The following is a 21,350-nucleotide window of genomic DNA, read 5'->3' on the forward strand; positions in this document are numbered from 1 at the left end:
AGCTCCAGCTTTTCAGCAGTTTTGGAGGCAATAACTGCCTCCAATACTGAATTACATGCTTTGTCAAGTCTAACACATATGCTAAACCCTCCCCACCATATCACCTCACTGCTCACATCTACGCATCAAGGATCACATGAGATTTTTGAGATGAAGCGTCATTTTAGCTCCCACTATTTATGAAATGTAGCTACTCCTTTGTGCTGTAACTGACCTTGATGGCTTTTCCTATGAAAAAAAATGACTGCATTTCAGGCCACAGAAATGATCAGAATGCCGGAGCACCTCTCCTAAGAGGAAAGTCTGAGAGAGTTGCACTTCTTCAGCCTGGAGAAGTCTCACAGGAGACCTGATTGCAGCTTTTCAGTTCCTAAAAGTGGCCTAAAACAAAGATGGGGAGAAACTTTTATCAGGGCCTACTGCAACAGGACAAGGGGTGATGGTTTTAAATTAAAAGAGGAGACATTCAGGCTGGTCGTGAGGAAGAAATTCTTTACAATAAGAGTGGTAAAATACTGGCACAGCTTGCCCAGAGAGGTGGAGGATTTACCATTCCTGGAGACATTCAAGGCCAGGCCGGATGTGGTTCTGGGCAAACTGATCTAGTTGAAGATGTCCCTGCTCATTGCAGGGGAGTTGGACCAGATGACCTTTGAAGGTCCCTTCCAGCCCAAACTGTTCTATGATTCTATGATTCTATGATCTGATCACACATCTTAACTAGAAGATAAAAATAAGGCATACACAATATTTCTTTTTGTGATAAAAACAGAAAAGTGATTTCTTAATAAAATTTCATTTCCTGTGGGCAAGAGACTTCTGTTTATAGAGCATCTATCAAGAGGCAATTTTGGTAACTTATATTCTGAAAGGTATATCTTACCCTGTTTTCAAACCTCTCCTCAAGTCTGTTTTAGCTGACATTTTACTATCATCTGCATGGGCCAGCAGCCTCCAAGATGAAGACCTGCAAAGTCATCCTGAAATATTAGTTTCAGGAGAATAGTAGTAACTTCAGAAGAAGTATTTAAGCTAAGACCTTTCTGTAGGCAATTTACATTCTTCCCCTCTTTATTTTAAACCTCATATTGCATTTTCTGTGTGAATTACCTATTTTGATCTACATCTTATAACTGTCAGAAGTCTGCACTTAAGCAGTGTTTATCCCTTCAGTACTTCCAGTGGGTACCTCTGAGATCTCACTTGTCAACTTTTTGTATGATGGGAAGCATTACTCTCCTGCAAACAGGTATGTCAGGTTGAAGTTCACTCCTGCAATTATCCACAATTATCAGGCTCATCTCAGTTTAGAAAAAAATATCTGTGAACATGCTCTCAGGGATAAGCATTGGTCACTCACAAGTTTCCACTGTTATACTTCTGAGTTTGGGTCTGTTTTCTTAGGACAAAAGCACTGGAGCACTGGAGAAAAAAGTTTTTACCTGTTTTGTATTTATCATCTACGACTTATTGTCCGAGTAAGATCTTGAATATGCCAATCGCATTTGGTTTGTTAAAAGTTCATGAAAAAATCAGGAAACAAATTAAAATTCTTTGTCTCATCAGGGTAACTGAACCAGGTAAAAGCCATTCGTATTATTTCTTGAAAAGTCCAGGTTTTAAAAGCTGCATATCTGCAGAACCAATTCACATGCAGAATGTGAACTTCACCCACCATCATTACAAATAAAGGTATCCAAAATATGTTCAGCCACACCACTGCACAGCTAGGCCTACAGCATTGTCTGTATCAGCCAGGTGCCTGCATTATTTGCACAGCCTGTAAAATTATCCGTATAATTGCCAATCTATAGTAACTTCTCTTGAGGGCCCAAAGGAAGTTAATGCAGAAGCATAACTGAATATCCCGTGTTAAACTACTTACTCACTTTTAAAGATAATCTGTTCTGGAAGCAAACAAACATCAGAATGAAATTATAAGGTAAGAGTGGAGTTATTCTGTACCACAAAAAAAAATCTGTAGTTCAGTGTAAAGTTTAAGTTCAAAATCCAGACTAGTATGAGAACTGTAAAGTAGTTATCTTCCAGTACAATCTATAAAGCTAGGAAAAGTGAAATGTGCTAACTTGGAACTTTGAATGGATGAGCCATTGTGCCATCGTGCCATCACTACCACACTCAAATATGGATTAAACTAGTCTAAAAGCAAAGCACAAGTGCTAAAAATGTATGTGCCCCTTTTGTTCACACAAGCTACAGTGATTTCAATGTCAGCATGAGATTTACTTATGGAGGTGCACAGGTCTCTCCTTCAGTGCCATAAGTTTCACAATCTGTTTCAACAGTTTCTGTACTTTACGTTTTGTTTCTAGTGTTTTCCCCACTCAAGCTGAAGCTAAACATTTAACTGTGCATTTCATAAGCAGTTGCAAAGTCCAACTCTTTAAAAGCTTGGAAAAAGCAAAACAGCCACAACAAAAAAAGCTAACTTGATAGCTATAAATTGATTCGGAGAAATCTCCACGAGCTCGCCAACAAAGTTGACAAGCAGGTATTCTTTACGCAGCGCCGGGAGATACGGGGGGATAGCTCCTCCTAGCGTGTCTCAGCCGAACCTCAAACAGACTTGTGGTTATAGTGTTGCTTAACATGCACATTCGTTAAACGTCATACATATTCATTAACCATCCGAGAACCGCTTTACATAATTCCACGCCCATTTTCACATGCGCACAACTTGTTAGTGGTCTTTTGGGGGTCGTTTACTTCTTCCAACAATCTTCAGCACTTCTGGCAGTCTTCGAAGCACGCACAGTAGATAATGCTTACACCAGCTTAATTGGTTTGGTAACACTGCAGACATAATTATCCTGGCCTTTTGCTTGTCAGTTAGTTTAGCTGCAGCCCATCCAGGACACCTGCTAGTTTCGATACTCTTTATCTACACGTGCTGTTTTTCTATCCTGTTTTTCTTACCCTTGGTTTTGTACTGAGGTCATAAGGACCTAAAACTATGCCAACTACAACAGTTTATCTTATACAAGGATTCTCATTCTGTTCTCTAGCTGCACTCCATTTTTTTCTGTGAAACATGAACCTCAGTTATTTTTCATTGCTACTATTACAAAGCCATCAAACTTAACATTACTTAGAAATGATTCTACTTATTTACAAAGGTTTGTATTTCATTTTGTGCCTCCTTGTCTCCTCAAAACCTTGTTTTCATCTATTTGTGCTGCACTGGCCCCCAGCTCAAACGTCACCTCACTGAAATTTCTTGCCAGTGTATTTACTCAGAGAATCAGAATCCTGGTCAGTTACTTAAATTATATTGCACCTTCACTGGTAAAAACTGACCGCAATTTGAAGATACAAGGACATAAGATGAAAGACAGAAACATCATGTGGTCATAATCTTGTGTAATCAAGTATAACATCTAGTAATGCCAAGTTCCAAAGATTGTCATCTGGCTAGTTTGTCAACAAACCTGAGGCAAACTGAGTCCTGCAGATTCCAAAATTGATTCACATCAGAGGGTCCAATGCTTAAGCAGGAATGGCATAACCTGGAACAACCAGTAAGATTTACTGCCTTCAGGTATGTGTGCAATGTACTTTAAAACAGTGTTGTGTTTTAAAGCAAACAATTGGTTGCGGTGGTTCAAGATACGATGCCACATGCTTCAGTGGTCTTGCAGCTGCTGTTCACTACAGGCTGGCCAGACAGAACAATATCACTGGTCTCATACTGTGCCGTTCTCACCTAATGAATAACAACCCTGAGAATACAGGTACAGAAGAAAAACTGCAGCGCAAATATTCAGTGTTTGACACCACCCTCCATTTCTCACTGTTAGGTTTTTTGTCTTCTGCTATGGAAAAAGTACGAGGTAATGTTATTTTTATTTTCAGTTTAAAGTCATTACCCCTTGTCCTATCAGATTATATTTCACACTAAACAAATAAGACCATTTTTTGCCAAGCAAACCAAGACACTAACCTGAAATCTATTCAAAATAATTAACTGGTTCTTTCTTTTCTCCACTGGGTGAGATATGACTGAACTTTCATCAGATAGCATTATCCAGAACAAGTATTAATAAAAACAAAGACTCAATCAGCACTTTACTTACCAGAATGTCCTTCAGCAATGAATTCTGAGGTAAAAAGAAATTGTTTGGGTTTGGGGTCGTTTGGTTTTTTGTTTGTGGGTTTTTTGAGGTATGAATTGACATGTCTTTACCTGCAAATGAGAAAGACCCAAAGCAACTGGACTACAGAACAAGCACAGGCAGAATGTGAAGTGGAAATGTTAATGTATCTATACAAACAGCTGATGTAATTGCTTCTGCTAGTTTGTTCCTTAGGTGTTCAATAGATTAAGACTGATTTGTGCAGACTTTACAATGTACTGCTACAGAAACTCCATTCATAAGACTCTTGTGTCTGGCTAACCATGGTTATGCTAAACTCTGCAGAAGTGTTATCATTATGTGAAATATGAACACAGCTAAGCCAGAGTTTAGTGTTTTTGCACATTTCCTCAAGCTGCCATTCTTACTCTAAGTCCTAACTAAAAAGGACTTCAAGATAGTAACATAGCACAGAGATTTTAGATTAATTTTTAAGGGAAAAATGATACTTTCTCCTAGGCATAATATCCATACATTGTACTCAGCTGCAGTAGTGAACTATGCAGATATATATCTCTATGTGAGAACAGATGTTCATAACAGCTCCAGGTTCAAGCTCTGTTCTTCTTTCCAAATAGTATTTGTGTCAGTGACTAAGAGAGGAGCTGTAGAGCAACCAACAGCATGCTCTGTAGAAGTAGTGATTAAGACAGAACACTGTGAAGCAGCACACTGGAACACCCGACAACAGCACAGTATCACAAAGCTACCTAGGAACAACAGTAGATCCATCTGGTCTTAAAAAGCATTGTCCCAGTGAGCAGCTCAACACTGCTGCAGTATGTTCTGCTAAGCTCAGCTTCTCTAAATCACTAGTCTAAATCACTAGTGCCTCCATAACCTAGGCAAGTTAAACAGTAATAAGAGTGGTACTGAGATGCACACGTAACTTCAGCTACAACTGAAGGCTTTGGAACTGGCCATCACAAGCAAACCACATTCCCTAACAGGCCACCAGAAAACATTTCGCAGGAGATGTGTGTTTGTTCTGCAAGGAAGTCTTCGCTACCAGGAAGCAGCATGCCTTCACTTCGAGACATCTCCCAGCAGTGAAGTGAGGTAATAAAAGCAGTAATGAAGGCAAAGCACTTAGATGAGTGAGTCAAAGCCAACCCTCAAAAATATAAAGCTAAGCTGTATTTCAGCTGCAAGAATGACTGGAAAAGGCACTGCCTACCAGTGGTAACTCAAGTGGTAGCTAGTGTGATGCAACAGGCCAGTCATCCTCGGTGGAAAACACCCTCCACAGAGTGATGCATGAAGAGGTAACTGGTTGAAGGAAAAAAAAAAACCAACATCTGCACCCCTTTTGGTTTTGCCTTTTTTTTTTTCTTTCTGCCTTTTTTTTTTTTTTTTTAATCCTTGGAATATAAGTTTGAGCACTTAACACCAGAAAACACCTGTTCTCAGAGGACAGTGACTGCTCAAGTGTGTGTGAAAGAGAAAAATAAAGAGGAAGGACTTTAAACCACAGTTAATCAGAAGTGTGCTATGAAATCAGTTAACTCATCTATTTCATTGCCTTTCTTTAGATTCAGAATTTATTCAGAGACAATACAAAGTTAAGCTAGTCATACAGAGATTTGCGTGCCTGGAGGTACTTCAGTTATGTTTAATAAATACACTTTGAGCTCAAGTTACATGTTTCATAAAACACTTCATACAAACCATAAAAAAAAGAAATCATATGAAGAATTTCAATGTCCTCCTTCATGAACTCATGCTGCATTCTAAAATACTTGTGTTTTACACTGTCTTGTGCAACATTCCATTCAAAATATGCTCCTCAGCATGTTTTATAATCTACAGTACATGTAGATTCCAGCCCCAGTCTTGAATGGAGAAGGAAAAAAAAGAAGTAAAAAAAAAAAAAAGGAAAATAACGTGTCTCTTGTGTCCTACAGGAGAAAGGGACTTTTCACAAGGGCAGGGAGTGACAGGGCAAAGAGTAATGGCCTTAAACTGAAAGATGGCAGATTTAGATTTAGACATTAGGAATAAATTCTTCCTTGTGAGGCTGCTGACTCACTGGCACAGGGTGCTCCCAGAAGCTGTGGCTGCCCCATCCCTGGCAGTGCTCAAGGCCAGGTTGAAGCAACCTGCTCTAGTGGAAGGTGTCCCTGCCCGTGGCAGGGGTTAGAACTGGATGAGCTTTAAATCCTTTGCAGCCCAAACCATTCAGTAATTCTATGACTTTAAAATATGATTTATAAACGAAGCTGAGAATCTCCAGGCACTACAGCCTCTGGTAAGCATAATCTTCGGTGTCTGTACTTCAGCTTGTAACAAGCTTTGGTGGCGCTAAGATATTAACGCATCCTTTATTGCACTGCTTGTTCCCCCAGCGCCCTCAGACTGTCTCAGCCATCGGTTTTCAGACGTCAAGACACCAGCATGTCAAGACACCAGCACAGCCGGTCCCCGCACGGCAGACCTGAGGCTCGCCCCGGAGGAGGCGGCGGTTCCCGCCCCAGAGAGGCCAGTGGGAGGGGGAGCACCGCCCCCACCGCGGGTGGAGCGCGGCCCGGCAATGTCGGCTACGCGAGCCGCGGTGCCGTGCCCGGACTCGGTGGCGGTGCGCGGCAGGGCCATGGAGCTGGAGCTGGGGAGTAGCACGCAGACGTCGCACCGGCTGCTGGCCTACAGCGATGCGCTGCTCTCCATCATCGCCACGGTGATGGTGAGCGCCCGGCCCGGCCCGGCCCGGCCCGGCCGTGGCGTAGAGCCTGCCCGGCCCGGCCGTGGACCGCGGGCCGGCGGCGGCGGGACTGCGGGGCTCGGGGCAGGCTGGCGCCGAGCGGTGCCCCGGCAGCGCGACCAGGCCCGGGGCCCTCCGGCGAGGGGAAAGCACTGGAGCAACGGCAGCTGGTGCCGGGCTCGCCGGGTCACGACCGTGCCTGCCCGGCGCTTTCGGAGAGCCGTGTGCGGTTGTTCCCTGGCCGCAGTGCAGGGTCGGGGTGCATGTGGGGGGTGGCGGGGACAGCGTTGTCCTTACAGAACTGCGGGCTCTTGGTAGGTTTGTGATTCGGAAGTTTGCGGGCACCTGCTGTCTGTTGGGTTTTAGTAAAGCTCTCGGTAAGGAGAAGAATGTCATGTACTGATAAGGTTCTGTTGTTTCAGATTTTGCCTGTGGCTCACACAAAAATACATCCCGATCAGGTATCATTTGTGTTTTGTTATATTATCTTCTGACTGTTCAAGTACATGTAACATCCTAATTTAGCACCCCCACTTCGTTTCAAGTGCCAGACTTTCAAATAGCTCAGGCCATTAAATAACATTAAAGCCAACAGAAATTTCCCCTAGGAAAAACATCTGTTGAACTTGGGGTGAAGAGCTTAAATACTCAAGATCTGTGTAATCTGCAGAAGTTGTGATATAAAACCTGAATGAGCTGTATATTGTAGGCCATAGATTTTGTCCAGTTACTTCTGTGTGAAAAATGAACTGCCCATCTGACCAAAGCATCTTTCAGAAAGCATCTGCTCTTTTTGGTAGTACATCAGCACTTAGCAAAGTTGCTTACATACTGTGAACTGAATGCTGGGTTTTAAACCGAGTTAATAATAAATGTAATCAGGATAAGCAAAGGTAGAAAAAAGAACCTACAGAAAACAAACTTCTCAAACACGAATGTTAGGAGACATAAATTAATCATTTGATAAATGAGTGGGTTCTTTTTAATCAGGATTTTTGTTTGTTTTTTTTTTTTTTTTTTTTTCTGCTCTTAAAACCAGACCTAGATGCAAATGTTTTGTATCATTTAGTTAAGGAAGCCCAGGTATGAACAGTAACACTGCAAATATGCCAGGAGTCTATTTAAGCCATTGTGGTGGTACATGAAAAATTTGTTGTGGTTAAGCCCTCCCCTTCCTCACTGTTAACACGTTACCTGCTTCTATGCTGCAAGTCTGTGCTAAGAAAACATAAGAGACATTTTGTGGCCAGCCCTCCCCTGAAATGTGTTATTACAGTAGCAGTGATGAGAGAGTGCATAAATGAATCGCACGGTGAACAGAGCATTGGGAAACAGACTGGAGAGATGTGTTGGTACCTCATATGCTACTAACTACACATTTCAGCACACTTACAAGTGTCTAGTAAACCAGTTTCTCTGCATCATAGTAAAAAGATGGAAGAGAACTGTACTCTTGGCAGGCATTTTCAAAAAACATGTTAACACAGCTGTATGACTTTCCTTATTTGCAGATACTGCTAATAATGTCACAATGTAACATTTAACTTCCCTTTCTCTGTCTCTGCATTTCACTTTCTGTTTCAGAAACTAGGTGAAAGTGTTCAGCAACTTCTTCTAGCAAAAATTGCAGTATACTTAATGACCTTCTTAATAGTCACAGTGGCATGGGCAGCTCATGTAAGGTAAGAACAGAGTGTTTAACCCCAAAGTTACAAAAAACCTGTTTAAAAGGACAGGAAATAACCATGTGTGTGATATATTTCTGTCTTGCTGATAAATTTCTAAATTCTCTTTTGTTGGATAACATAAAAAATAATTGTAAAGAAATGCTACCCTAAGCAGTGAATAACTGTACTCTTATACCACTTGCAGTGGTGTAAGTGATACACAGTGATACAGAGAAAACCAAAACCAAGCATTATATATATATCTGAAATTAGAGTTGCTCTTCATTTTACTTCATATTCTAGATGGAATTAAATTTCTAACTATGCTTCGGCTAACTAACGACTTCATAACTTGTGTGCTACACAAATAGATGAACTGCTGTTAATACAGCTGGCCCAAAACTTCTGTCTCTCAGTTCTGAGCAATGCTTCTCACAAAATCAATTGCAGTATTGCAGATGCTGCATTTTATAAGCTGTGGACACCATCACCTCCCCGTGTCTTGGTAGTTAAAAAGCAATTGATGTGCAAACATCATATTGGAATGAGGGCAATTTTTGTTTGAATTTTGAAGTTTATAAATATTACTATATTCTTTAAGTGGATTATCTAACAGAGGTGTACAACTGTAATTCAGTACTTGAAGCTGATACATCACACTGCCTGCATAAGTAAATGCCGAGGCATAGTCTTTGCATAGTTGGGTTTTTCTGGAGGGTGATTGGTTCTATTGATTCTAAGCAACACTTCTGTGAAGCAGGAATTTCATTAACAAGATGTGGGGCAGTTTGGAAGAAAAGCTTAGCATCTTTGTGTAAAAAAAAAAAAAAAAAAACAAAAACAAACAACCCTATGCTGTATGTTCAGGAGAAATAATTTTAAGCCTTAAAATTCTAAAAATACTTTGGCACTCACAGCATGAATTTGCCTCTGTTCTCCAAAGTAAAACTCAGAGAAAAAAAGAATAATAGCTCTTCACATGGCAACATGAGACAAAGAAAAATCTGGGACTCTGGATGGACTCTGAACATCTGAATCTGCTCTGGAAGATCTGTGCAGTGCTACTGCAGGCCTCAGATCCCTACACATCACTGCTTCATCTGACAAGCTAAAAGTCAGTCTGGTGCCTGTAGTTTTATTTTGGCATCAGAGTATCAAATAGGCTCACTCATATTCTTGTGTGAGCAGTGGACAGTGCCTGCTGGTGAAAGTCTGCCTTTGTTCATGCTTCAGGAGCATTTGGTTGAGCAGTGAACACAGGTTGTCAGTCTCCCGTTCATTCTGAGCCTTGCCTGTGTTGAAGTAAATAGGTGATTGACCGCTGATGATAGGTGTCCTGTGGCTCCCAAGTCTTGTGCAGCTCACCAGCAGTTTGCTAGCTGTCCTGTCCCAGATGTGTCAGGTGGCAAAAGATAAAGATGTTCTGGAACAAACTGCAGTGGGAGAAAGCACACCAGTACTCTGCCCTGTGACTTGGCTGCATTTCATCCTACAGTGAAGTGCAAGTTCTCCAGAAAATCATTCTTAACTCCTGCTTCTGAATCATCCCCGTATCTTCCATTTTCCAAGGAATTTTATCCATTTGTAGCTCACTGCCTTGTTAGATTTACGATATGTAACTTGATGGGTGAGAACTGACATCTGGATAACTTCACAGATGAACTGACTGTTAACAGTGAAATTTAATTCAAAGTAAATACATAATTTCAGGTGTAGAGGAAGGATAGAGTTGGAAGGAAGCCAGTTTGCTACATCATATGCCATTTGCCCTTCAAATAGAAATGTTCTTAATAACTTCTCCATGATTGAGATTGACTGTTCATATCTCTCTTTTTAGAGCTTTCTAAGAAATTACTTCCATGCTTGAGCTAAAGTTTTGGACTACTTGTATAAATTCTGGATGAAAGGAAATCAGGTTGTCCTATAATACCATAAATGTACAATTTTACAGTGTTGTAAAATTTATTTTGGGAGCCGGCTTGTTCATAGTATCTTGTCTTGCCTTGAAAGGTTGTTTCAGGTGATAGAGCTTATAGATGATGTCCTCGCTCTTCTAAATCTGGTGAGTCTTGTCAAATAAACTGGGTATTTAACTAGCAAGTATAGGTCAATTTTTCTAAGTCTGTATGTACATATCCAAAAGTTTCTAATTTAAATAACATAATTCTGCAAAATTTCCAAGTTGGGAGGATGTAAAGAGTTTGAATTCCTCCCTGCCAGAGTGGCTGATTGGTAACTAACTTGCTTTTAACTTCCACGTTTTACTATAAGCCAAAAGAAGCTCTGCAGCAGATTAGTCTGAAGTTCATCTGAGGGAACTGGAGAGGCACCTATGGCAAAAGCTTTTGATTGTTCATCTCTGTTCAGCTGAAGTATCTGTCCTCCAGACTTAAGAACATTAAATGCTATGTCTTTGGTGGAAAAAAAAAAAGAAAAAAAAAAATCTTAGTGGTAGGTTTGAATTACAGTATTTAGACATTTCTCTGTTAAGTTGTCCAGAAGCAATTCAGAAGCTTATCTGAAACAGGATTATGTGATCTTTCAAAACCTACCACTGAGATACCAATCTCTAAATCAGTGTTTTGAGCTTTATGCTTGCCTAAATCTTATCTCTTGAAACTTCTCCATTTACTTACATTTTTTGATTTTTTATTTTTTTTTTACAAGCCACCCTGTAATATCTTGGTGACTAGTGGTTGTAATGGGGATGCTGCAATGGTGAACATATTCTTGTAATTCTTATCTAATGTAGTTTTCAAAGCAATGCATTTCTTTGTGCTTGAGGTGGCTTTTTCTTTTAAATTTGGCTTCCTTACATATGGAGTATTTGTAATTTGAGATAAATGTTCTCCACAAACCAGAAACTCCTCTTTAGAAGGTGTGATACTCTTGGCATTGATAGTTTTCAAAGAAGTCTGTTAAGAACCACAGCAAAACTTTTGCCTGTGGTATTGGTAACAAAACTGTAGTGTTTTCTAAAATAAGCCTGTGCAGAATAGATAGCAAACATGGAAAATGTGTACAAAACTATCCGTTTGTTACAGTCAAAGCTCAGCAACTTTAGAAATATGTTTTTTTCACGATACAGCACAAGTATTTGATCTGTTTGTGTTGCATTCTCTGGACGTACCTTTAATGATGGAATTCCTTGCTTTGTATTTTGCCTAGTGTTTCAGTACACTTTTTTTTTCTTAGGCTTGTATGATGATCATAACTTTCTTGCCATACACAGTAAGTAGTTTTCTAAAATTTGACACATGTTTAAATTACAGGGGGGGTTCTTCATTTATTTGGAGAGACTTTACTAAAGTATTCAGAAACCCAGAAAAGCATTACTGTTGTATAAACCCTGAATCCATTGTAATAGTTAAGCCTTACTTTTTTTAAATTCATAAGGACGTTATAACCTCCAGTCACTGCATGTTACAGACCAGGCAGAAAGTGGGTATTGTGGAAGAAAAGTTAAAATCACAGGAAGTCGTAGTTTCCTGTGATTTCTTGTTGAAAAAACATCTGTATCAAAAAATGTCGGAGTTGTCTGATGGTAGTTTTTACACTTTGTAAGGGAGCTAAAGCTGTGTTTCAACCTCCAATTTGGATGATAGAATATTTTCCTTTTGTAACCTAGACAGTTTTTGGTATCATTTTGACTTGACAGCAAGGTTGATTCTGACATTCATTCATCTGCGAATCTGCAAATCTGATGTTCTGCACAATTTTTGGTTAGGTAACCTTTATACCTGGCAAGAATATTTGCAACTGAACACCATATTAGCAGAACAAAACAGTTGATTAAAATGCATCTTGATTTTTATTGTATGTGTAGAACAGATTTATATGAGAGGCAAGGCATCCTTTTCTCTGCAAATATGTTATATTTATATATATAGAAATGTTAGGCTGGAAAGAATAAGGCTGTGGTCATTAAAATTATCTCTCTCAGCAACAGAACATAGTTTTTTTACTTTGACTTGAAGCTGAAGTAATTTTTGGAAGGTTTTCAATGTTACCCTGGTATTAAACCATGCTTTCCTCCCTTCTTTAATGAAACTGGATAAATTAATACAACAGGGAGCCATGGAGGTAGAGAAATTAAAAGGTTCAAAAAGGTTCTTCAAAACAAATTTTCACAACTATCAACCTTTTTTCCCACTGAAACTACTGTTAAACATTATGCACAGCTACAAGCCAGTCTGTAGTTATTATGGAGATAGTGTCAGAGAGGTTCAGGTTTTGCAGTATCAACATAAAGCCGTCTCTCTATATGTCTTTGGTTGGGATGCCTGCCTGTGTTTGTGGATAGAAATTGCACTGAGTGGAATTATGTTGGAATGCAACACACTGTTTAGGCTTTTGAGTTTCAATATCAAATGAAGAGTGCTTCTGTTTCTCTATGGTTATTTCTACATTGCTTCTTAAATATTTTATCTAGTTGCATTCTTTCTTTTTTCTAGTTTTCCTTAATGGCCTCTTTTCCAGAGGTACCTTTTGGCATTTTCCTGTTCAGTGTCTGTGCTGTTGTTATTGGCCTCATACAGGTATTGCAGCTATCTATTTAAATTTTCACTTTTAAATAGATTTTCTTTGGTAGAACTAAAATATGTTTATTAACTATGGGTAATTGCTAAATGGGTTTTTTTGTTTGTACAGCATTCTTTCTCAAAGTTGTGTCGGTTGTAATAACATAGTATCTGTATGTAAGATGAAAGGTTGCATTGTCATGTGAAGCTGATCTGTGTCACTAAATCAGCTGTTCTCAAAGTCTACAAAATAATAATTCCTTTCCCACTCTTTAAAATTTCTTGGGCAAATAGCAATTGACTTTTCCTGTTGAGGCTATTACTGAGCTGTGCAGCCATAGCTGAGTGAACATGGTCTTTCAGTCTCAGTCCTTGTCACTTCATATTCCCTATTCCACTTCATTAAAATCTATGGTCATGACATGGATTTTTAGAGGAGACAAAATCTTGACATGCAGTGTATGGTGAAATCTCAGAGTTTCTAAGATCAGCCCTCCATGTGGGAGTGAAGAATAATTTTGCGAGTGGTTTGGAATTTGTTGATTTATGGGTTTATATTTGATAAGCTGCATGTACTTATATGTAATAACATCAGTAATGCTCTTCTCCTTGCAGGCTGTGATAGTAGCATATGGATTTTATCACCCACACTTACTTAATCAGCAGATACAGGTGTCTGAAAATCAGAATTTCTATAAACGTCATATCTTAAAGATTATCCTCAGAGGACCGATTTTATGCTTTTTAGCAGCAATCTGCTCTTTTTTCTTTATTCCTTTGGTAAGTTCTCCAGTTAACTGAAAACTTTGATGCAGCAGTTTATATTACTTGTATTTAGGACTCTGTATTAAAATAATTGTACCTATGTTAAATATGCAGACTTAAGTCAACTTAATATGCCAGTTCTGTGGTGCTGTAATCATGGCTGCTATTTTCTGTTGAAGTGTTCAATTTACAGATACCAATCCGTAATTATTTGATCCATGATATGGACAGTTTTGAAAGAATATTCTGCTACAGTATTAACTTTAGTTTCTCTGCCTGATTTACTTTTTTTTTTTTAATGCTTCTCTTAATTCAAAATAGGTCTTCTAAACTGTAACTTAGCATCTTGCTTATCAGAAGTAGGTGAGATAATGTGTATGGTTATATGAAGTAAGTATCACACTGCACAAACTGAAGGCAAGTAAATATAATTGCTGCACTCGGAGTGTAAGAGCAAACAGAATAAGCAGACTAGTTAGCCAACCTGCATTTCAAAAAAATTGGTTTTGGCTAAGACCTGCTCTGAGGCAGCCTTCTTCTCTGCCATCTTTATAAGTTACAGGGAGTTGCTCCTACTTATTAATAGCTTTTATCTTTCTCAGAACTCCTGCTTGGAACCGAAATCTAGTTTTTTGATGTAACCTGAGCTTTCTTTCCTCTTATTCTTTAGGAAAAGCTGGATTTAGAAGAATTTTGAGAAAAATTCCATGGGAATTAGCAGTGTTTAAATAATACCCAGATTTGGGAGGAATTGGGACAGTTATGAGTCCAAATGTGAAGAGGCCTAATTTAAACTGCAAATATGTTTTCCTCTAAAACCCTTACTTCCCTCTTCTCCCATGCCTTGTTCACTAGTATATTTTCTTTTAATATTAGTAACAATGAAAATAGTCTCCAAGTTGCTCTTGTGCAAAGCCTGTGCATCACTCAAGACCCACTTAGGTGTCTTTGGGACATAAGTAGTAGAATCATAGAATCATAGAGTATCTCCAGTTGGAAGGGACCCATAAGGATCAGACAGGTTAGTTCTCCAACTTCCAATGAAGTCATTACTACATTTTGTTAGCAGAATTATTTCCCTTCTTGTTTTATCTTGCTTCATTCTGGTACTAAATTAGCTATAAAAAAGCAGTTTCAAGTTGCACATGCAAAATTCAGGAGGTGCATGTGCATTTCACATGCGCCTTTTACATGTAATCAAGTCAGGATTTGTTTTTCTGAATGTGACAATACCTGAGGATTGGGAGCAATAGTTTCATACTAAACTTGGAAGGTAATTTATATTTTGGTAACAAAATTTAAACCGTATTCACTTTCTCTCCATAGTCTTATGTACTTCTTGGGCTCGTAATCATTTTTCCACATCTCACTCGATTCACTACGTGGTGTAAAACTAAGATTGTTGGTGAGTAACAGTATTCATGGGTATTTGTCCAGATACATTATTAGGTTGCCAACATGTTATCCAGACAGCCTGAAATGAAGTAGTTCTAGTTGTACTTCCATTTTCAGACTGGGAACGTAGTGATTTCGCGTTTATTGAACTGTCTGCTTCATCCAAACAGTATCTCTCGTGCTGCCTCATTTACCTTAATTTGTGACTAGATTTGTGTAAGGCACAACACATCCAAAGAGCATTTCTGAGTAGAAAAGTTGTCTGGTTTGTCCTGAATATGCACATGCATGTACACACACACAAGTACATGAATGACGGCTGCAGACCATCTAAACCTTTTGTCCTAAAAAGGGAGAATGGAGATTGAAGAAAACAGGAAGCAAGCTCTATGCTTGTATCACTTTCTTCCCCAATCCTTTATGGTCCCACATTTTCAAACTGGCAAGAAGAGTACCTATAAATTAAATGTTTTCAGGACAATTAATTATTTAAGGTGTTCCATCTCATTAATCTAACTGCTGTGGTCTAAAGTTATGCCTTCACATATGGCATAAGTCGTCTCAAGTGCGTGCTTCCTTCCCTCACACTCCTTGCTTACGTTTCTTGTGCCCTCTTGCGTCAGCACTAACAATTGCACAACCACACCAGCAGCTAGAACTGCTCTTAAACTGAGCTGAGGAGGTTGCCAGTGCTAGAACAGAGGAAGAGGTGGTATCATGCAATCTATTCAGCCAAAAAGTGGAGTGCCCCTTTTTGAGACCAATATAAACCGACCACAAAAACACTGAACAGATCACGTCTTTTGAACTGCCACTCCCAAGCTGAGTCAGAAGAGTAACATCTTTGTGCTTCTGCTGTTGTTCAGCCTAGCAGATGTCCAACTGTCTACATTGCATTTAGAAACATTCCTTCGACTCCCCCATGTGGCAGCAATATTAGGCAGAAATGCTGTGAAACAGCTAAAGCCAGACTCAGAGCCAGAGAATAAACACGTAGGAACAATGCTTGTGCCTGTTATGATGGGGGCACTGTGGTGTGCAGTCAGATAACGTCTCACCCTGTTGTATGGCTAACTAACTTAAATTAATGCTCTGTTTACTGAGTTGTGGTTATACTTGCTTTTCATTCAGTTTCTCTAGTTCTTCTGGAAGCTGGAGGTTTTTTCTTCATCCAGTCCATACTGCTGAAGTGGTGCAACTTGGCTAGCTGGCCAGTTCAGAATCCAGTCCCTACCTTTTGTCCAAAGATTGGATTTATTTTAAAGAAGGTTATTTGATGTCCCAGTGCATCCTCCAGTGGGTTTTTAATCCCATGCAGTAGAAGACCTACAGCTATTAGGGCTTTGCAATTTGTTTAGCTCAAATGTTTGGTTCAATTACAGCTTTTGAGTTTTATTCACTTGGTGGAAATGGTCTGCCATACAGTTTAAAGGACAGGGCTTTTTGGGCCCTGAAGCAACATAAACTTCAGGGAGAGGCACAGCTCCAAAAAAATGGAGTGACTGACCTGTGTGGATGCATGACAGCCTTCTTTCTACAGAAAGATTTTGGCAGGTGGAGAGAAAAAGAAAGGGAGGTCACAATAGGTTGTTTAAATACCTATTTTACACTATCTGATTTTGTCTTTTTATACTATCTGATTTTGTCTGGTGTTTGTTTCCAGGTCGTAGAGATGAAGAGGAGGAACACCACAGCTTAGAAACCTTCACTTTTTACCTCAGCGAGCCTCTAAGTAAGGAACGAATCGAAGGATTCAGTGATGGAGTCTATGCTATTGTAGCAACCCTGCTCATTTTGGATATATGGTAAGGCTTTGTGTTGCCTCTTACGCTTTCTGTTATTAAATATAATACTAACTTTTGAGGAAATAAAATTATTTCCATTGTCCTTGACTTCTAAAACCTGCAATGGTTACTTTGAGTATGATTTTCTGAAAAAAAACACAAAGAAAAGATAATTCTAATGCCCACATTTCAGTAGTAGTGATCTTAAGTCTACGTAATGTCCTGGGGTCGACACTTTTAAAGAACAAAGTTTCAATTTTGCTTAGTCATGTTTTCAGATTCAAAGCTTTTATCAAAAAAAAGGTATTTAGTCACTGAGGCAACTTTACTACATGGAAGTAGAATGGAATGCCAACTTAGATTGGGACTTCCTTTCAGATCTAATTTATTTGCAGAGCTGTTACTTGAAATGCTAAGTCACAAATTGGAGAAATACAAAGTGGATGCCTGTTGTTCTCTGCTTGCTCAAAGTAAACAGTGTAGTTCAGTTTTGCTTCAGATGTGTTTTTATAACAGTAATATGCAAAGTAAAGTAAGTTTTCTCTCCACAGTGAAGACAATGTCCCTGATCCCAGAGAAGTTGAGGAGAAATTCCACGGCAGCCTTCTTGAAGCTTTAAGTGAATATGGACCAAACTACCTTGCATACTTTGGCTCATTTGTAACCATTGGTCTCCTGTGGTTTGTCCATCACTCACTTTTCCTTTATGTAACAAAAGCTACACGATTAATGGGACTGCTTAACATACTTTCATTGGCTTTCATTGGTGGGCTTCCACTAGCTTACCAGCTGACCAGTGAGTTTGCAGAGAAGTCTCACAATGAAATAGAAGCCATTCAGGTCAGCTGTGTTATCACTTTCTTTGCCAGCATATTTCAGTTTGCAATATGGACTACAGCCCTTCTCCATGAAAGGGAAACTTTGCATCCTTTTGCTAGATATGGTGGCAAGGAGCATGCCTTCATGTTTGCCAAGCTGGCTCTCTACCCTTGTGTAAGCCTTGGGGTCTTCTTTCTAACATGCTTGTTAAGTGAATTTAGCACAGCAATTTTCCATCTTATGCAGATTGTAATCCCATTTGCTTTTCTTGCCTTGCGCATTTTTGTTAGAATTGCTTTAACTGTCCTAAGGTCTGTGATGTCTCTCTCCAGACGGAAGGTTGTACTGTTAGAAGAAGAGGAGGCATGTCTGTCTCCTACTGAACCACTGTCCTGAATTTCTGTGCAGTGCATGTGAAGTTAGAATATTAACTTCAGTTCTTCTGACTCACATAATCTTCATGTTTGGATTATACTGACCTAAACTAAAGCCTTCATTGGCCATAACTGGGGCATATTTTAAGTTTTAGCTGGTCATGCTTGAGACCCTGTCTCCAAAACCTGTAACTGAAATAATTGGGTAAATAGGGGATACAAAGAAAAGCATGTTCCCCTTCCTTTAGAGTTACCCTTATGAAAAAAATGCTGCTTGACATGTAACTGCAGTGACTATCAATTAAGAAGTGCACAAACACATGCCCTACAAAATGTCCTTTTTTTTCTGACATAGGGCAGCAATTATGGCAGCCAAACACAGGTACAGAAGCTGGCTGTGCTACTGTAAGATGGGGAGCAAGGCTTGAAAGGCATGGAGACCTCTGCATTTCTAGATAGTGCATCATGGCACACAGATCGCTACTCCGTCCCCTTTCATCACCCATTTTTTTTAAGGTTACAATGTCTCAATAGTCAAGAACTTGTGATGGCATTTTGAAAGTTACTTGTGTTTGAGTTGTGCTGAGTATGGGTTTAGATGGGAGTCGCAATTGTGACCATGTGCAGCCTTCAAGGCTAGCTGCACACAAGTTCTTCAGGCATATCTGCTCTTCTAAAAGAAAAAAAAAAAAAAAAAGATGCATTTAACACGTGAGGATGCAAGTGGTTATGTATCCAAGGTTTGAACCAGCTTTAGTATCTCCCAGGGAGGTGATTCAAAGACTAGAGGTAAAATTATTTTCAGTTCTGAAGCAGTTGCTCATCTGAAATGAAAGATTTGGATTTCTCAGGCTCTTCGTGTCTGTTTTCATATTGAGAGAACATCTTTCCATCCATTCTGATGGCATTATGTCATATTCAGAGAGAGTGTGTGACTTTCCTGCCACAAACAAGAGTTCCCCATCAGGTAAGGAGTTTTTCCCTAAGTAGAAGCTAACCAAGGGATCACACAGATTTCTGAGTCTTGCTGAGCAAGATAGCAAAAAAACCTATCCCTGTAAAGGTTCCAGTCCATGGCATGTTGAAGTTTTTCTACACTTATGTTCAGTTTAATAAGCTTTATGCCTACCAAAAGTTACACTGCAGAGAGCTGTTCAGAAAGAATGGGCAAAGTCATCTAGCCTCCGGCTGCCCTGGAAGCATTTACATTTCTTTTTGGCAGAGCCTGTAGTTTGTATCTTGAACTGTCCTAGTGCCTGACAATTTTAATGCCATATTTAAAGGCACTTGAGGGATTTTGTTGTTCCTTTAAAAAAGAAAGAATTAAAAATACTGTAGCAAACTATGTCTGGAGTAATTGTTAGTGAAGATAAATTCTGGTATCTCACTTCAGTTGAGATCAGTCTTGAAAGCACTTGTGCTTTTGGTTTGAAGCACCCTGATACCAATATGTAATTGTAGTATTGCATACTTCTTGTGAGAGATTATGTTCAGATATCCAAGGGAGTTTATACCTGTCTGAGGTAAAATGACTTTTGGGAGGATTTTGCATTGCATTTGTATCACAGTGTTTTTCTGATATTTAATAAAAGCACTTTTGGTTCTATATGGTTTTGTTTCTAATGTGTAGCAGGCACATAATAAACATTGAATATGTGTATTTGTAATAAATTTTCATCAGTGAAAAAAATCAACTCTTCTAGCCCTTTATTTTGGTTCTGTTGGTGAAAGTGAAGTCTGATGTCTACAGTTAAAATTATGTCAGACATTTTTTTTCCATTCAAAATCATCAAGGTCCCTTCCAACCTCAATCATTGTGATTTTCTATGAAACACCCTAAAGCTTGTAATGTGATGTAAAGAAATGCTGCTTCTAATTCTGTTGGTACTTGAAGAAAACAAGACCTGAAACTGAATCTGACCATGGAGTTTCATTACAAGGATGCTTTGAAGAGTAGTTAATTTCTGTGTATTGGCTAATTGGACTCTTTGCCTGTAGTCAAGATACCATTATTCAAATCAAATTTACTAATATCTCAGAACCTAAACTTGAAGGCAAACTTAGACCTGAGGTTTTGTATAAACAGAATTGATTTAAGATTACTCTAATAGTTTTGGGAAGTTCTGGAGAAACAAACTGCATTTCAGAACGAGACATTAATTTGAATTGTGTGATTCTCAAGTAGGAAGAACATTCCCAACCTAACTGTAACTAGCTGCTCTTTACATAATTACTAATGACCACAGGTTTTCATCTCTAGAAAAATAAAGCATCATGATTATAATCCCAAAATCATAGAATGGATGAGGTTGGAAGGGAGCCCTGGAGACTGTCTAGTCCAACCTTCCTGTTTAAGCCTCAGCTCAAGTTAGTTGCTTAGGACTTTATCCAGTCAGACTTTGAGCATCTGTACAGATGGAAACACCAGAACCACTCAGCAGGTCAACCTGTTTGAATGTCCAGTTGCCCCCAGAGTTTAAAAAAAAAGGGTACATTTTTCTTCCATTTAAAAGGATTTATTGCATTTCAGTTTGTGTCCATTGATCTCATCCCATCTCTGGGCACCAAGGAGAAGAGTGCCTCAGTCTTTGCTCCTCCCTATCAGGCATTCAGAACATTTATGAGAACCCCCCAATCCTTCTCTTGTAGGCTGCATAGTCCCAGCTCTCAGTCTCTCCTTGCACAAGACACTCTCTAGTCCCTGCATCCCCTCCACTGCCCTTTGATGGACTCATTTTTGAATGTCCATGTCTCTCCTATACTGGGGAGGGCAGAACTGTACACTGCACACTGTATATACTCTGATCACTCAAACCCCTTGACCTGACAGTCAAGGGCACTTAGGTTCCTAAGTCCAGGAGACTGCTGGCCTTCTTTGCCAGAATAATAGTTTTAATTAAATATCCTGAAAACAAGTAAAATTGTAGTAAAATGTTGCAGTAAAACTTTCCTTCTGATGACACGGAAATTTTTGCCTGTGATACTGGTACTGCCAGTCAGGAACAACTGCCTCATAAACCAAATAGGTCACGTTGGACAAACTATGGTAATGCATGGGAGGGTATTTTAAAAGCCTGTTGTCTCTCAGCTCACAACGGTGATCCCATAATGACAGCTGCTTCATTTGTTCAGGCCAGTTAGCCTCATTAATGGTTTCAAGTTCAAGATTAATCC

The 21,350-nt window shown here is 39.4% G+C and overlaps 1 protein-coding gene across 1 annotated transcript; it reads left to right on the forward strand.

Annotated features, from left to right (window-relative positions):
* The first annotated feature begins 6,638 nt into the window (after positions 1 to 6,638).
* TMEM175 (transmembrane protein 175) lies at positions 6,639 to 19,870 on the forward strand. Its single transcript, XM_062609744.1, has 10 exons — positions 6,639 to 6,834; positions 7,275 to 7,313; positions 8,437 to 8,534; positions 10,530 to 10,581; positions 11,715 to 11,750; positions 12,974 to 13,057; positions 13,655 to 13,819; positions 15,131 to 15,209; positions 16,863 to 17,004; positions 17,535 to 19,870. The coding sequence occupies exons 1-10, from the start codon at positions 6,685 to 6,687 to the stop codon at positions 18,196 to 18,198; spliced, it is 1,509 nt and encodes a 502-aa protein (XP_062465728.1). The 5' UTR covers positions 6,639 to 6,684; the 3' UTR covers positions 18,199 to 19,870.
* Positions 19,871 to 21,350: the final 1,480 nt, after the last annotated feature.

Source organism: Pezoporus occidentalis, unplaced genomic scaffold (assembly GCF_034315485.1).
Source record: "Pezoporus occidentalis ecotype Australia unplaced genomic scaffold, CSIRO_AGI_Poc_V1 ctg140, whole genome shotgun sequence".
Classification (NCBI taxonomy): domain Eukaryota; kingdom Metazoa; phylum Chordata; class Aves; order Psittaciformes; family Psittacidae; genus Pezoporus; species Pezoporus occidentalis.

Coding starts and splice junctions, on each gene's coding strand:
- TMEM175 (XM_062609744.1), top strand. CDS start 6,685: ATGTCGGCTACGCGAGCCGCGGTGCCGTGCCCGGACTCGGTGGCGGTG. Junction 6,835..7,274: donor CCATCATCGCCACGGTGATG/GTGAGCGCCCGG, acceptor CTGTTGTTTCAG/ATTTTGCCTGTGGCTCACAC. Junction 11,751..12,973: donor TAACTTTCTTGCCATACACA/GTAAGTAGTTTT, acceptor TCTTTTTTCTAG/TTTTCCTTAATGGCCTCTTT.